At 46.6% G+C, this 17,453-nt stretch overlaps 1 protein-coding gene across 1 annotated transcript in view; it reads left to right on the forward strand.

The window, feature by feature from the left end:
- SRP19 (signal recognition particle 19) overlaps window positions 1–13,152 on the forward strand; it is a 75,491-nt gene extending 62,339 nt beyond the window's left edge. Inside the window, exons 3-5 of the mRNA XM_078675511.1 lie at window positions 11,017–11,088; window positions 11,181–11,292; window positions 12,385–13,152. Coding sequence (XP_078531637.1) covers window positions 11,017–11,088; window positions 11,181–11,292; window positions 12,385–12,515 — 315 coding nt within the window. The 3' untranslated portion in view covers window positions 12,516–13,152. The remainder of the gene's footprint in view (window positions 1–11,016; window positions 11,089–11,180; window positions 11,293–12,384) is intronic.
- The last annotated feature ends 4,301 nt before the right edge of the window (window positions 13,153–17,453 follow it).

Genomic DNA, 17,453 nt, shown 5'->3' on the forward strand with positions numbered 1-17,453 from the left:
CAACTTTTTAGTGTTCTCCACTCCCAGAAGGAATAACCTTTTGGTTCTTTTAAGGTGAGGGGATTCAGTAGACCAGGACAGAAAGCTAACCAAACCCCTTACAGTTTGTGAGTAGTTGACAATCCTCTTACTGTTTGTACCTTTTACTGTGTGTTTAGGTTTTTAATGAGTCGCTGTGTTTCCAGGACTGATCAGTCACAACATCTGCATGCAACAGTGTGTAAACTGGGCTGTTAACTAATTGTGAGGTAAACCTTCTAGCATTATTAAACAATTTAGGAAATGTTATATACATACAGAGAATAACATTGGGCCCCCAATATGCAACCCTTGTTAAGGCCATTCTAAAGCTGTAAATGATTACCTAAGGCCTTGTCACCAACCCTTTAACCACTTGCACGCTAGCGGTTTTCCCGCTGTGTGCTGGATTTTCAAAATCAACATGTTGAGTGACGAGTTCACCTTGTCATCCGCACAGGGTAGGTAATGCTGATGACGAGCTGAGCTCGTCATCAGCATGGAAGGGGTTAATATTGAACACAAACTACCTACAAAAGTATCCTGAGAATGCTATCTAAAATCCCGAGAGCAGTCCATGTGCCACAACAAATCTATAGCTTTTGAAAAGGTTCAACGAGAACAGACAAAGTAGTGCCCCAGGATGAAAACCTTTATATACAAAATCATATATTACACTGCTATTAAGACCAGAATAGTTTTTCTTGAGTCCTATCTGTTTTTTGGCAGTTTGCTTTAAAGCTGTTAAAGTACAAATTTACAGAATGTTTTCCCGCTGCATCTAATAAGGAAACTTGGCAGAAATTTTGTGGATTGTCCTTTGGGCCTTTTGTTTTGTGGCTAGGGAGTAAAATTGACCCGCGAGTTTGGGACCGTGCCAGTAGAAATGCAGGTCCTAAATAAGGACCATTTTTCCCCGGCTGATTATGTACCATTCAAATGTAACACTTATGTGTTGGTTTGAGGTACTAATATTCCTTGTAACGGACTCAAGTAGGATAACAAATGTATAATAGCATGAGGAAAAATCCTAAACCAACCTATGAGTCTTTACTAGCATATCATTTTATAATCCATTTTGGTGTATTGAATTGCGGCAGGCTCCTGAACAGTAGTAGTACGTGCGATTCTAGGAAATGAGGGCCTAACTACGATGATGTGACACTGTTTTGGATTGGAACCGCCCGACCATAGGTTGGTCGGCTCCGATGGCACAATGTGGATGCGACAGCCCGATGGATGGACGGGTACATCATTTTTAAAATAAATGTAATGGCCACTTGTGCGTTGGGTGTGAAAGGCCCAGGCCCGCAGCACAAGCTTCCATTGGAAAAATTTATGTTTTTAAACATTCCTGCACCGTGTGGCAGGCAGCAGGCCATGAAGTCCGGGATGGCATTGAAGTAGCTGGTGAGGGGGCCTGTGTTCTGTAGGCGAGGGTTCCTGTAATAATGGTTTTAACATTGTGTTTGATCTGGAAGTGGAGATGTTCCATGATCAGAGTGGTGTCGTCCAGGGCTGTGCAGACAAGGGAGTCTTTGTGGATGATGGTATTGCCTCAGCCTGGTTTGTGGGGGCGGTCGCAATATGTCCTCTTGTATCTGGAGGGGCGTGGCAGTGGCAAGGTCTGGTTTGGATGAGGGGATGAGCCAGAATTTGATGATTAACATCTCGCCGGGGGTGAGTGTGGTTAAGGTGTGCCAGGCCTCCAAGGCATGTTTGCCGTGGTACCTTACATGGAGTAGAGCGTTGGGGTCTTTGGAGGGATGTTGGAGTCTGATCGGAGGTTGAGTTGGTTCTGATGTTGCAGGAGAAGCAGCAGTTGTAGCAGGTGAAAGGTCCTTTTGTGGAGCAGGGAGTGGCAGTACAGCAGTTGTCTCGTAGCTTGGCTGCGAGGTTTCAGAGTTCAGTGGCGGAGTAGCGATGGGCTGTGGTACCAGGGGTAATGGCGCTGGGCGTGATCCAGGTACAGACAGGCTTACCTTTGGTGCGCCAGTGGCACATCTACGCAGCGGCCTCCATTAAGTAGTCCCGTGGCGGAGGGAAGGGCAGGAGAATGGTGCGCAGAACCGCCGGGGGTGGTGAGAATCTGAGCAGAGCCCAGGGACAGTGTGGCAACACATACTAAAACACTGGGAAGAAAACCAAATACAAGAAAAATGGGCAGAAGTGATACAGAAAAAATACAATCCGAAAAATAAGATGATCAGCAAGGAACAATACTAGGGGAAGAAATCGGTAGCAGAAGGCAGTGCGAGAGGAGCGACGGGGCACAAACTCGTGCTAGACAGGAGTGGGAGGCAGGAGCAGTACCTATTTGCTACAGGGATCTATGGAGTGGCAACCCTTAACCACCTGTGGTCTTGGGCTGCTTTGTGAATCTAACCTGGATGTGCCCCCACATAGGCCATTACTGGTCCTCTATCTTCCTCCCTCTCTACTATGACTGACATCACAATCGCACCCAATCCCATTGTGGCACTTCTGGGGTATACTCTCAACCCCCACCCCAAATCTACCAGCAGATTTGTCTCTGTTCCACTCCTTGTAAATTGTGAACCGGCTTTGGATTGGGGCAATAGGCAGGTCCCCACAAAGACAGCCTAGCTCAAAAGTATGTCACATTGTGACAAAATTAGTGAGGACTATGCATGGTTACAACCACACGACTCGAGGCCTAAAGATGTTTGGAAGCCTCTGAGGGATTACCTACCCTAGAGTCTCAACGATTCCAGCTGAACAGTAACTCGTTATTCCAATGTATGCTTCTCTCTTCTGCATTGTCTGCACCACCTTTCCTCTGTCATCTTATGAGATTTTCTTTTGTCATTCTCTCCTCTACCATCACTTTATCAATATTTATTACTCGTATAATCTGTGGCACCATGTCAACAAATTGTACCTTTCGTACTGCTGTGGATTTTGTTTTTAGTATTCGGTTTCCTTATCAAGTTTGAATAAATGATTTAAAAAAAAAATAAAAAAATGTGAGAAGAGGTATTTAAAGGCATAATTCTGGAAATTGACTTCTTAATATAGCCATTTATTTTAAAGAAAGACCTTGCTCTTCTACCATAAAACTAATTTGACGTGACTTCTCATTCGGTTCTGCCTTATGTACTGGTTTAAGATAAGAACTCCGTCACTCTTTGTACTTCATAGGTCTCATTGGACTCTAGAAATTCTTTGCAGAACTAATATAAGGCAGACGTTTGTGTTGTGGGGAGGCGTTCTGTCACAAACGTGATGGATATCACGTTCCCCTTCTTACAAGAGTATTCTACAATATGGCATTTACAATAAGAGGAAATGGATATCGGGCTCTTTTGACAGAGTAACACATCCAATACACTTTAAATCAGGTCCTTGGTTTCTAGCCTCTGCTGCTAAAGGAATAATGAAGTACCCAGCACAAGTGAACGTAACATATCCGTTGTACTTTTCTATGTTCATTCTGGTCTTGTATCTCTCATATCTTTGGGGCCTGCGTTATTACCCTGGCACTCCCACCTCTAGGTTTTCTATCTCCTCTCCTTTTCTGCCATTGGTAGGTTGCAAAAGGCCAAAACTGTTGTGAAATTTCCATCTCATATTGGGTGGCCCACATCTTTGAAAGCCTCGACTACTATGGCCACAACTAGAAAATCTGCTAACCCATTTATCCAGTGTGGAAAGGCCTCGGTGGTCACATGGAATTGTGTCTCCATGAGCGAATAGTTTCACTCTTCTTACACATGTCTCTGCCAATTTAGATGTAGCCATTAGACTTTGATGCTCTATAAAATCAGCATCCTTAACCACCGTACCTTGATGCTTTAGCTACTGCAGGTACTTCTCGGTTCACTCTGTGGTGGCATTAGAACAGACTTAGCATCAACCATTTGTGATGCAGTGGTAAGGAATTGGCAGAGTTATTGCACTGCCTCATCTCAGCAAGGAGAAACCCCTAAAATGACAGTATGCGTTATCATCTTATTGTAACTTTTATACAAAATACGATTTTGCTCCTTTTACATGATTAGGTATCTTAATCCGTGGGTCTGTGAATAGAGAAGTTCTGGAGGATAGGAGTGATGTATGTGGATATAACGTTTGATAGCTTTTTTTTTTTTTCAGAACAAATTTTATTAGTTTTGTAGCAGTTGACAGAATATAAAAGAAACACTGCTTCCATAGTAGCAGAAAGACAGTGAGCATATAAGAGCGATAGAGGTCAAGAAATTCAATCAACATTTCCCGATACCCCCCTCCCCGCATTCCCACCCCCCACCCTGCACGGTGTTCACATTGTCCAGAAACAGAAGCCTAAGCATCATAGTAGCAGCGTGTGGTTCAGTTCATTTAGGGGTAGTACAGATGTGGTCTATATCAGTGGCTCGTGGCGCCGGGGGGTCCAGCAACAGGCCCCTATAGTCTGCCCATTTCTTCCAGATCCGATAATGCTTCCTGGGGCAGCCCCTGGCCTCAAAGATCGGGCGTTCCAGTCCCATGTTAAAGTCCATGCCCCGCTTCCACACCCCCACCAATGGAGCCTTGGGGGCCTTCCAGGCTTGGGCTATATCCCGTTTGGCCACCGTGAGACCCAGTAGGAGCAAGTGACGTTTGTACAGATTACCCCCCACTTGTTCCATAACATGGAGGCCCAGCTTCCTCCAGACAGTTCCACACACCGGTCCAAAATCTCTGCAGCCGTACACATCCCCATACTGTATGCAAGAAGGAGCCTACCGCACTGCCACACCTCAGACATTCCGGGGAGGCTATCAGCCCCGCCCTCCACAGTCGTTCCCTTGTGTAGTATGCCCTGTGTAGGTATTTAAATTGGATAAAGCGCAGGCGCACTGCTATCGCTGCTCCCATAGGGGCCTCCAGGGCTTCTCTCCAGTCCTCCTCTTCCAAGTCCCCCAGTTCTCCCTCCCAGACCGCCCGCAACTTATCAAGGGAAGGGGAGCAATGGGTAACCAATGTTTGATATATGGTTGAAATTTTCTTTGATTCCAACTCCCCCATAAAAACTTTTGCCTCTAAGGGGCTGAATTCCGGCAAGGACGATATGCCTGCTATTGTGGGGGTTAGGGCGTGTCGGAGCTGTAAATACCTGAAGAATTGGGATTGGGGCATGTCATATTCATCCTGCAACGCTTGGAACGATTTGAGGACTGTGCCCTTCAGAACGTGGCCCAGCGCTGAAATGCCAATAGCGTCCCAGCCCTCAAAGCCCCGTAGTGAGGCTAAGTAGGCAGCCTCCCATTATGCCACAGTGGAGTCTCGCCCGTAAGCCTGTTCCACCATCCCATGCGGCGGAGCGCGTCTCGCCATACTCTGAAGATTACTTGGGTGACCCTCGGAAGTCTTTTCCGAATAGCCGCCGAGTATAAGATAGTATGGAGCGTGTACGGGTCCATGATATACCTCTCTAGGGCATAGGTCGGGTCGCTTCGATCCCCGTACCACCACTCGTTAAGGACAAGTAAGTGTGACGCCTGATAGTAGGACTGGACATCAGACGTGGCCAGCCCTCCACAGTAGGTCGACTGGAAGCAGGTGCGGAGCGCCACTCTGATTGCTCCCCCGGTCCATAGGAATCGACCCAAAGCGGAGTTCACCTGTCGAAACCACTGCTGCGGAACAGGGTACGGGTGATTCTGCAATTGGTATAAAATTCGGGGTAGGACCACCATCTTAAAAAATGGCTGAGCGGCCATAGATGTTCAGGGCATCCTGGACCACATCCGCATATCCGAACGGATCTTGTCCCAAACTGGCACTATGTTGCGGGACCACGACACTCCCTGCACATCAGTCAGAAAGACACCAAGGTACTTGAGGCCCCCCGCCGCTTCCTGAAGGACCGAGGCCCAGGGACCCAAGGTCCCCCTGTCGCCCAAGACCCACAATTTCGACTTCCGTGTGTTAAGTCTAAGTCCCGACACCTCACCGAAAATGCGCATTATATCAAGGACCCTTGGCCCCGATTTATTGAGGTCCGTAAGAAAAAAAAGCACGTCGTCAGCTTAGAGTGCAATCCTGTCAGATGGGCCTCCCACCCATTCCACACCGCGCAATTGGGCATCCATCCTCACCCAAGCCGCGAGCGGCTCCATAGCCAGGGCAAACAGGTAAGGTGAAAGAGGGCATCCCTGCCGGGTGACTCGACCGATGGAGAACGAGCTGGAGGTCACCCCCGCTATCCTGACCGCCGCCGTCAGGTCCGTATACAGCAAATGAATGTAGGACAGAAAACGTGGGCCCAAATTGAGCCGAAGGAGAAGGGCTCGGAGGTATGACCAGCTCAGGGAGTCGAAAGCCCGATCCATGTCCGCCAGTAGGAGGGCCGCGGGGATGCCCGCTGCTCGCACCGCCTCCACCACTAGGTGTGCGCGTCGTATATTATGTCTCGTTGCCCTGTGAGGCATGAAGCCTGCCTGGTCGGCATGGATCAGGTCCGTGATATAAGGGAGAAGAAGGTTCACCAAAACCTTCGCCAGTATTTTCGCCTCAAAGTTCAGCAGAGAGATCGGACGATATGATTCCGGGCTGTATTGGGGCCTCCCTGGCTTGCAAAACACCACAATCTCGGCGTGTCGCCAGTCCGCTGGCAATCTGCCATGATCCCTAGCCGCCTCCAGGGCCTTCTTATAGCGCATCCCCAATTGGAGATGAAACATCTTCATAAATTCACAGGGGAACCCATTGGGCCCAGGGGCCTTGCCCGTGTTTAGTCCGCCCAGAGCTTCTCCTAGCTCCTCTGCCGACAGCGGGAGGTCTAGTCGGTCTCGGGCCTCATCCGAGAGCGCCCGGGGTGGAAGGTCTGCGAGGAATCTGTCTATCTCCTCCGCTGGGAGGGATTCCCGGGGGGCATATTGTGTCTCATAATATTGAGCGAACATCTGGGCCAGGACCTCAGGGGCCGAGATAGGACCGCCCGCGGCATCTAGGAGTCCCGGCACGGGCTGGGCTTGATAAGTGTCTTGACATAACCTATATAGCATTGTGCTAGATTTGTCCTCCCATTGGTAGATTCTGCTCTGCGTAGCGAGCCAAACCTGTCGAGCTTCGTCTAACAATAAAGAGGTGTACGACCGCTGAAAGTGCAGTAGCTGTCCCACGGCGTCCCCACTCTCCCCTGTCAGGCACTTCGCCTCCTGGCTTCGTACTTGGTCAGCCGCTTCCTCCACGGCCAACCTGCGGGCCTTACGATTCGTGGCGCACCACGCGATGTCCACGCCCCGAAGGACAGGTTTGAGGGCCTCCCACATGGTCATGGCATCTATACTCTGGTCCTCATTCTCCGTCCAGTAATGCGCTATAGCCTCCCTCATGTGCGATTGATAGTCATCGCGCTGTAAGTGCCATACGGAAAGACGCCAGCGAAACTGTTGTCGCCTCACACCGAGGCTCAACGTCAGCGCGATCGAGGAGTGATCCGACAGGCCCCTAGGAAGTATGGAGGTAGAGTCGACTCTGCCTATCCAGGGTTGTGGGACGAACAGGTAGTCTAGGCGTGAAAAGGATTTGTGGACCGCAGAGACAAATGTATATTCGTGACAGCATGCATGTTGATGTCGCCAAGTGTCAATCCATCCCATCCCCCGCACCATCCTGCTCAATTTTGTAGTAGCATCCGACAATTGACCCCCCCCAGGCCTACAACGGTCAAGTCTCCCGTCCATCACATCATTCCAATCACCACCTACTATGGTCAGCACGTGCGGGACGTCCGTCCATACATCAAACAGTCGTTCAATCAGGGCGTCTTGGAGTGGGGGTGGAGCATACACACTGCCGAAGACCACTGGCTCACTCCCCAGTCTCCCCTTAATAAAGACATATCGACCATGCACATCCAGCCATTGTGTGTCGTGCGTATATGGGACCCTACGATGTATCAAAATTGCAACTCCCCTGGACCCTCTCGCGAACCCAGCATGGAACACCTGTTCATACCCGTATCTACGTAAACTAAGGACCTTGGTGCCCAAGAGGTGCGTCTCTTAGAGTAACAAGACATCCGCTCTCTCAGTCTTCCCCAGACGCAGAACCGCACTTCGTTTAATTTTGTCGAGCATCCCTCTCACATTCCAGCTCAATATGCGCATCGAGGCTTGCGAGAGGCTCGCCCCCTGTTCTTCAGCCGCCATCAATCGTCCGGACTCCGAGATCATCAGGCCACCGAGGCCACACACACATACTCAGCTGCCTCCATGTTCCCGTGTACACCGTGCTAGAGCTAGCCCCAACTTCCCTCCCCACCATTCCCGGATCCCCCAAACCCCCGCCCCCCCCCCTGCACACCCTCCCCTTCCCCGAACTATACCAACAACCCCCCCTCCAACCCCCCACCCCATACCTCAGCAACATTGAAGTACCTGTCGCGGTGCAGGCAATCTCAGCCCTCCAACGGGAGGCCCAAGACCCACTACACCAATGGATCCCACCCAACTAACCACAAGGTATTCAACTACTTCCCACCCAACACGCGGGAATGAACTCCGGGAGTAGGCCCGCTCTCGTACGAGCGTCTCCCGACCAACCGTCCACCCATGAATAAGGAATCATGTAGTCAACCAGCACGTGGCATGTCCAAGAGTAGCGCTAGGCCTACTTCAGCCGTCAAGGCCTCTCACCATCCCTTCAGTCCTATTTCCAGAACCAGCGTGAGCGTGAGGGTCTCAAGATTTCGAGGGAGAAGAATCTGTTTCCTCCGGTGCTTCCGCCGTTTCGTCGCGGGGAGGTGGGCGCTTCTGAGAGCGCGACCTCCAGTTGCTCCTGCTGCGTGATCGTCTGGGCGTTTTCGGGGGTCTCCCGTTGGTTGACGAGTCCGAGCCCCTCCGAGGGGGGGTATTCACCTTGACTCGCACCGTTTCGTCTGTCCATTCAAATACTTCCTCCGGGGAGTTGAAAAACTGGGTGCGAGATTGGAAGACCACACGCAGGCGAGCCGGGAATAGTAGAGCATAGGGAATCTTGAGCTCTCGCAGACGTGCTTTTGCCGCGGTGAACGACTGTCTCTGCTGCTGGACCAGTTTCGTGTAATCCGGGAACACAAGGATTTTGTGATTCTCAAACATTAGTGGGTCCTGGGCGTGGGCTTGCCGTAAGATAACGTCCCTATCGTGGTAATTGAGCAGTTTGGCAATCACCGAGCGGGGGCGAGCCCCAGTGGGCGGTTTGGGAAGAAGTGCACGATGTGCCCGCTCCACCACAAAGCAGCGCGACAGGGAGTCCGGGGGGAGCCATCCCTCCAGCAATTGGGTCAGGAAGGCCTCCATATTTCCTTTCTCGCATTCCTCCGGGAAGCCCACAAAGCGCAGGTTGTTTCGTCTGGCCCTCCCTTCCGCGTCCTCCACCCGCAGCGCAAGTCCCTTCTGGATCCCTTCCATGGCGGCAACTTTCTTTTTGAGATTCACCATGTCGTCCTCGAACAGGTAGGAGAGCCAGTATAGTGGCCGCCCTCCCACTGCTCCAGCACTACTGCGCCCCGCGGCTCGAGCCCGCCGCCGAGTGGGGCCAGACACGTCCCCTCCCCCGCTAGGCCACGCAGCCACTCCTTACCCCACCTCGACCTCCGTCCGGGCGCCGACTGCTTCCCCCTCCAGCCACTGTGTCCGCCTCCGCTCCAAGTGTCGAGACGCCAGTGGGGTCAGCCCAATCTTCCCCGCCGCTCCGCAGCGGCTCGCACCCGGAGCGGCACCTTCCGCTGGCGCACCCCGGCTCTCCTCCACTTCCGGGCGGGCTACCCGGTAATCGAGGTCCCGGCTTTGGTGTGTGGCGAAGGCCTCGTCACTGTCCAGGCTCCCGGCGGCCGTAACTCTCAGATCCCGGACCACCGGGACGCCAAAATTACTGTCGAGGGGTCTCCTCCGGAGCCGCTCTCCGCCACTCGATGTAGGGTGCAGGTTGGTCAGGGCGACGCAGGATTTAGGTAGGATATGGAATCGGCGGGACGGAGCTCACTCAAGCTACGTCCGCCATGATCGCCGACTTGGCCACGCCCCCTTGATAGCTTTTTAATGTTGGAAACGTTTTTTTTTTCTTTTTTAAACTCGGTTCTCAATGTTTTGCGCATAGATGTTTTTTATAATTGATCTTTTGATATAAAATGACCATGTAGGCTGTTTCTAGACTTGTGATCTTTGTGTCTAAATTGTAAAGTGATGAGAATTTTCTTCATGAGAATTGAGAAGCTGCTTATGCTACCTAATATTCATGTAGAAGATGCATTAAGGTGGTCACATTTAGTATGTAAATCTTGTACTGCACGCACTTATGTAAAATAGAAGAATCCTTTTGTATCCTGTATTTAAAGCTTGAAGTGACTTTCAAAGAATGAACATTAATAGTTTGTATTGCTATCGAAAAACGTGTGCACGGGCTCTCAAAACCAGTGAAAGATATCAAACTACTATTACACCCAGACCTTAGGGAGCCCAGCATTCTCAAAGGGGGCAACGGCACAAGAGTAGCAATTATCCAATTAGAATAGTCCCTTCTGACTTGCATTCAGAAATCTACAGACTCTCTTGTGTTCATTTTAGACTAAGTGACTGCTTGTTGAAGGGTAGTTCCTTGAACCAGAATCATTGAATCCTAGAATATGAACGTAGGGTGTAGATAGACCTTTGTCGTCCAATTAAGTGTCTGTTTAGACCTTGAAAATCAAAAGTAAGTTCGAGTAAAAATCTGATGTGCAAAAGGAGGTGTGAACAAAGTCGTGGGGAATTAATGATGGCTTGTTTTTTAGTTATTTATTTTAAGAGCAATGCATTTAGAACAAAAGTATTTGCAAGAAAGTCCAGAAACCTCTATAAAAATGCTTGCTTGTCTCCACAATTCTTCTTTCATTTTGATTGTTTGCGTTTCTGGTATTAACTGAGAAAAAGGTGCATATTTGAGGCAGATGTATGCTTGCCTATATGTTGTCTTGCTAATCCATATCAAGACCTTCACTTTAATTCAGAGTGGCATTGATTTAAAGTTATTTTTATTGAACTTCAGGCTGCTACAAATCCCACATGTAGTGAAATCCAAGAAGTGTGCAGCACTGCTGGGTTAAACGCAATTGCCGAGGTAACTTGTATTATTTTGCTCTACTTAATTCATTTCAATCTTAAATGATCAATGAATCAAATATTTAAAAATTGTTTTCTCTGGAATCCTAGAACAACAAGATGTATCCCAGAGAGTGGAACCGCGATGCACAGTTCAGAGGTAGAGTGCGTGTGCAGTTAAAAAATGAAGACGGCGCTCTTTGTTTGGAGCAATTTCCATCACGTAAGTTTGAAAATATTACCTTTTAGCAGTGGGTTGAGGACATGGGACCAAGGAGTTTGGATGCGGCTAAAACCCACGCCCTAAACCCGTCATTTTCCAGTAATGGAAGATGTCAAGTTACTTATTTGCATACCTAGGCCTCTGGTTTGCATACTTTTATGGCACTGCATGTCATTCATTTAAAGATTTCAACACAAAGTATATGAGCAAGCCTTAATACACTAGATTAGTTTTGGATATTTATAGTGAATTCAGATGTCTCCGCATAAGATGAAGGATCAATATCTTTGTTTTTACAATTTTTTACATGCATGTTAGGTTTTCTTTTAGGCATGACCTAGAAGCCGTTGTAGCGGTCTCTCAAGGCTTTAATAAAAAATGAATGAATCAGAAAATACATATGCCTACACAGAGGATTTGTGTCCGCCATTGGTCTATTCAACTGCCATTCACATTTAGTTTTTGTCCACACATCAACCCAATCTAACTTTTGGTCATCTTGTACTGTGAGTGATGGCATTGACCCTCAATCCCCCTGCACGTCCACCTAAAAACAAGGGCACCCCGTGCCATTGCACTGCTACTTTGCAAGTGTTCTTTAGATCCATTTTTTTTATAAAGTCATCCTTGTATTTAAGATGTGTCTTATGAGGTACAGTAATTCAAAGGCAACAGTATGTTTTCTTTGCATCAAAAAGCATCCAGTGTTCAAGTGAAAACCTGGAGAAATGTCATATATTCTTTTATATGTACCCCTGTCGGCTAGGAAGCAGAGGTATGCTTTTATATTAAAATTATGTAATTTATATTTAAATTTAAAAGAATTAAGCATTTGTTAGACCGCATGTTGTGTTCTCGTTTTGCGGTATATGTCTGCAATAAAAAAACAACGAAAAATGCAGCGGTTTTACCACCTTGCCAGATCTTTTTCTTTGCAGATGCTTAATTTTTCTGTTAATGTTTGGCAGGTTTTTTTTCTTCAAGTTTTTAACTTTGTTGTCATTTTACTTTGATCTGTCCTAAAGTTTAACTTTCTATAAACTTTGTCGATAATTTTTATTATGACCCTAATGTATCAACGTTTGTTTGTAGGTCAAGCAATAATGTTGCATGTAGCAGAAATGATTCCAAAATTGAAAACCAGGACGCAGAAGGCTGGAGGTGGGGACCAGACTCTTCAGCCAGGAGAAGGTGGTAAAAAGAGCAAAAAGAAAAAGAAGTGATTGAGCGACTGCCATTTGTCCTGTTACTATTTGGACTGTGTTGGAGGAAACAAAACCATTTATTTTGGCTCTTGAGCTTGTACTAGCTGCAGAACTTCAAGCTAGTACCTGTTGAAAATCTTAAGGAAACTCCACTGTCCATTAAGGGGTTATGTCTGAAGTGTACTGTTGCTGTATGTGGCAATCCATACCACTTACTGGCTACTGCACCTAAACTACATTCTGAGTAAAATACTGTCCTGCAAAATATTCCATGCCTATCCCGTTTCAAGACCTGCTGCATTTACCATAATGAGTCTTAAGTTTGAATTCCATCCTCGTGGTAAGAAAGCAAGAAAACAGCAAATTCTACACAAATGTGTTTTTTTTTTTTTTATCACATGATTTGAAAAATATTAAATGTATTACCTTTTGGTGTGAAATTAAATCCCAAAATGCCTTTGATACTTTGAAAGCAAAGCCAACAACCATGATTTTCTGAAAATGTTTGATTTAATTTGTCGTAAGGGCATCTGCGACCTATAGTTCTGTTCTTTGCAAAATGGTGGATAGGATTAATCGCAGTTTGAAACGAAAGAAAATCAATTACAAACAATAAGTGATGCATTTTTAAAAAAATAAATCCTATTGGAAATAATGGTATTTCAATGTTTTATTTAAGGGTTATGAAAATTTGATGGGGGGGGGGCAGGGCATTTGTGATTTGGATGAACGTGGATCAGTATGGGTTCTCCTTAACATTGTTTGAGGATGCAGACTAGGCTGGAGCCACAACATTGCTGGCTTCCAAACGAAAATATTGGCATGTCAAAGTTTCAGATGTAGGTTGGGGGCTCTAAGAGTGCCCATATCCCCCCCCCTTTCCTGAAACCTAGTTTGGGTGGACATTGAGGATTATATATTGCACGTGGTGAAGTGAAAAGGCAATGTCATACTCTGTGACTCCAGGATACACATTTTTCCAGAAAGCAATGGTGTCACTGAAAGCTGAGGTTGGTAATGGGAGCCATTGAAGAATGTCTTTTAATTTGTTACACTAGCCAGTGGGATTCCAGAATTAGACTACTATGTAATGCCCATTTGGAGAGGGTCACAATGGAACAGGAGGCATTGAATCAGTGGGTTAAGATGCAATAGAGCCTAAGGTACTACTGCTGTAGTGGATGAAATGTAACCAAGAAGCCTCAGAATGTCCTTAACAGGACCCTGGTCTGTTTCGGAGAGACCTTGGCTGAACCTCAACAGTTGAACCTCCTCCCCAGGTACGTGCAGTACATGCACTATAAATTGACGATCTTTTGCAGGTTTGAGACGGAACCTTTTCAAGTTCAAAGGATGGGGGAGGGGGGCAGGGGGGAATTAGCCAGCCAGGTTTGGAAACCACTGACCACTAATAAACAAACGCATTACTGAAATAATTATATTTTCTCTCTCAGAGCAGATCTTCGAAACATTTGGGAATATGTTCTAAATCCAGGATAGCCCAAGGTCTCCTGGATTCATAAAAAAGAATGATCACAAGAAGTGAAGTTATTTTGAAAGTCATAATAGATGAGAACCCTAACTCCTTTACAGGCCAAACCTCCCATGAAGGCTTGACAACAACTAGCAGGATGGAGTATATCCCTGTCACCATTTGTTAGGGAGATATTTGATGCAGTATTGTCTTCTGTACAAGTGATGTTACTCTTAACAGAAGTCTTTTAGTTCCCCTGTAGAAGGTGAGAGGAGTGTGGCGAAACAGGTACTTGGAGGCTTGCTTTGGAACTCTAGGTGATAGCCCACAAACATCTAAAGAACAAACTGATTTGTAACCAGTCTTCCACTTATCTGCAAACTTGAGCAATCCGCCCTCTGCAAGACCCCGTATTGTCCCAAAGAAACACAGGCCTTTGTAAGCAGGATCTTTCCATGAGAGCAAGTTTAATTAGATGAGGTCTCACAAGGTGGCTGACCAAACTACAAGCTCATATATACTTGTTTAGCAATTAATATTTACTCAGCAGTTCAGTTTTCGGGCATTTCAAAACAGATGGGCTTCAATTTTTTAACATCCTCTTCCTGGTACGGTGATAGCATTTGGTTAAGCAGTGAGCTCGTCCCACTGCATCTTTGATACTTACGTGCAAATGACGGAATGAGAACCTATATTTGCTTTACCATGCAAACAAGAGCTGAACGTTTGCAAAATTCCATTATTTGTTAGTTGCATCAGCTTGTACATGTGTGTTAGTGCAATAATAAGCAATGTGTTCATGACACAACTTGGGGTACACCCTTAAGATACTTAAGCCTAAAGGTTTATATCCCCTAACCCTATAACACAAGGACTTAGTTCAGTGTGCTAAATATGAGAAAGGCAAATCTGGTTTGCTGCTAACATACACTCTTCCCCGTCTCATGTGAGGGAGATGGTATGCTTTCCGGTAAACAGGAAGTCCCTTTGTTTTCAGGGCTGCAGTGGTAATCTGGAAGACCCAGCTTTTGTGCTTAGACTGTCACACTTCAGCATCTGCACTACTGACATGTATGTTGGAAAACATTCGTTGTTATAACCTACTTAATACATGCATTGTGACCACAAGGCATATACAGAATATTGCTACTATTGGAGTTACTATAAATGTGAACATTACACTCCTTTCTAACATGTTCATTTCTACCAAGTAAACTAACCATGCGTAAAGGAGAATACTTGATTTGTCAGGCAGAGGCCATGGACTCTAAGCTGGTTTGGAGAGGACGCCGCAGTTGCTCCCTCAGTGAAAACATGATCTCTGGCAGCAATTCTGAACTCTGCTTCTGTTCCATGTGTCCAACCCCCAGTCCAAGAAGGTGTGCAAACAGCAGTCTAGAATCTGACCTATTTTTTGATTCTTCTGGAATGAAGGCTTCTCTGAGGCAGATGGCCAAACCTTTGTGTTAAATTATTCCGTTATAACTTTGTTATGCAATCTGATTATGAGTGGAATAACAAGGAAGAAACTCAGTGGAAAAATGGCAACTGGAACTAGTGTTCATAATATGCATCACCTCTGCGCACATATCTGTATATCTTTGTACTAGGTGACCCTGAGGCATATATATTTAGGACATTTTGGCCAGAATCACGTTTCCTATTTTGCTGATAATTAAACGCGAAGCTACTGTGCAAACGGAATGGGCCTGTGTCGTGAATTGTGCATACAGCTTGTTTGAGGCTGATCATGGAAGATAACAGTCTGGCCAATGCTGAGTGAACATTGAGCCAGTCTCCGGAATCTACACAAGAACCAGCTGGAGTCAGTCTAGTTGTTTTGTTGTTTTTTTCGTGCCTGCTGATGGCCGACATTTCCCTTCATTTGGCACTGTGTGCTAGCTTAACCTCCTTACCACTCAGTCATTTAGATGCGTGGCTCCTCCTTCCAAAATTGGTAATGCCATGCTCTGACATTCCTAAAAGGCCGGGATGTGCAATATGTATAAAAATATGGTGCACCTCTGTGTTCAGCCTAGCACTGGCGCTAATAAAGCTGCCTAGTGCCAGCGCAGGCTCCCTTGCGCAATACTGCAAGGGTGCCTGCTCTGTAGGGACCTCTTCCTGCACATAAACAATCTTGAGCCTATTTGCTCTTTCTATCTGTGCTGCAGAATGCAGCATACATGGAAAGAGCAAAATATGAGGAGAAATGTAGAATCTCTCCTTGTATCGCCAGTATAAGACTAGGCATTTGCGGGTCTTAGTTTTTCGCACTGCCCCAGCCTTGTAAATATGGGGCAGTGTCAAAAAAGCAATGGATGTTGCGGTGGAACACCCACTGCAACGCTCATTGCACGCCCCGCTCACACTAAGTGGAGCATGAAAAGGGGCCTTATTTATAAGGCGGCGTTAAGCCACATAAAGTGGCTTAACGCCTCTTTGTAAATAAGGAGAGGGGATATCTCTACCAGATCATTTCTAAAAAGGATGTTCTGGTGGTGATATCCCCGCTGTTTCTAGTTACTTGTCTGATTCCTTCCTTCCTTTCTACAGTATATTCCCATTTTCAAGCACATTGAGCATAAGGTAGGCCCTATGCCTGTTCGTAAAAACAAAAGTAGAAATACGACAGTCATAGTTGGCCTATCTTGTGCTTTTTTTCTCTGTGAAACTTTTGTGATATTGAATGTAAAATCTGGCAGGTATGAAAGTGCAGCACTGTGTGTTGATAATTTTGCATATCCCACCCTGCTTCTCTAAAATTAAAGCCAAAGCCATTCTGTTCTGAAAATCATATTGCACTTTGCTATCATTTCTTCAGTAATGTTAGATAAAGCAGCAGTGGTGTCATTAGCCAGCCTCTCTTTAACTGAGCTTGCTTCATTATTATCACTACATTTGGGACCGAATTTAGTATGATTTTGCAGTGGAATTGCCCCATTTTTGTGGCGCAGCCGCGACACTAAATACTTTTTGACATTTACTAAGACACATTCCTTTATGTGGTTTAGTAAATACAATTCAAATTGCAACGGAAATCACTGCTTTGCGTTGCTTTGTGTCAAGTGGACATTGCATGGGCAAATTCAGATTTCCAAGAACTTGTAAACCTGGGGCTGGGCCAAAGTGGTACACCTATGCAACAGGCATAACCAGGAGAAATGTATTTCTCCTTATTACACCCCCTTTCTATGTGTGCTGCATTCTGCAGTACGAATATAAAGATGGTAATGTGTCCTCCGCCAGCACAAAAACAATACTGTCTAATGAAGGCATCCTTGCGCTTCTGTGCAAAGGTGCCTGAGTTGGTGGTGGGCAGCAAGGAGGGAGCAGAAATGTTCTATATCTTCGTAAATAGGGAGCATTTCTGCCTGCTCCCTTAAAGGCCGGTCTATTAAAATAGACTGAGAAAGTACACTTTCCCAGGGGCCCCTTGGAAAGGGGGACCCAGGGCAATTGTCCGATTGACCCATGCCTTA

Source organism: Lissotriton helveticus, chromosome 2_1, assembly GCF_964261635.1.
Source record: "Lissotriton helveticus chromosome 2_1, aLisHel1.1, whole genome shotgun sequence".
NCBI classification, from domain to species: Eukaryota; Metazoa; Chordata; class Amphibia; order Caudata; family Salamandridae; genus Lissotriton; species Lissotriton helveticus.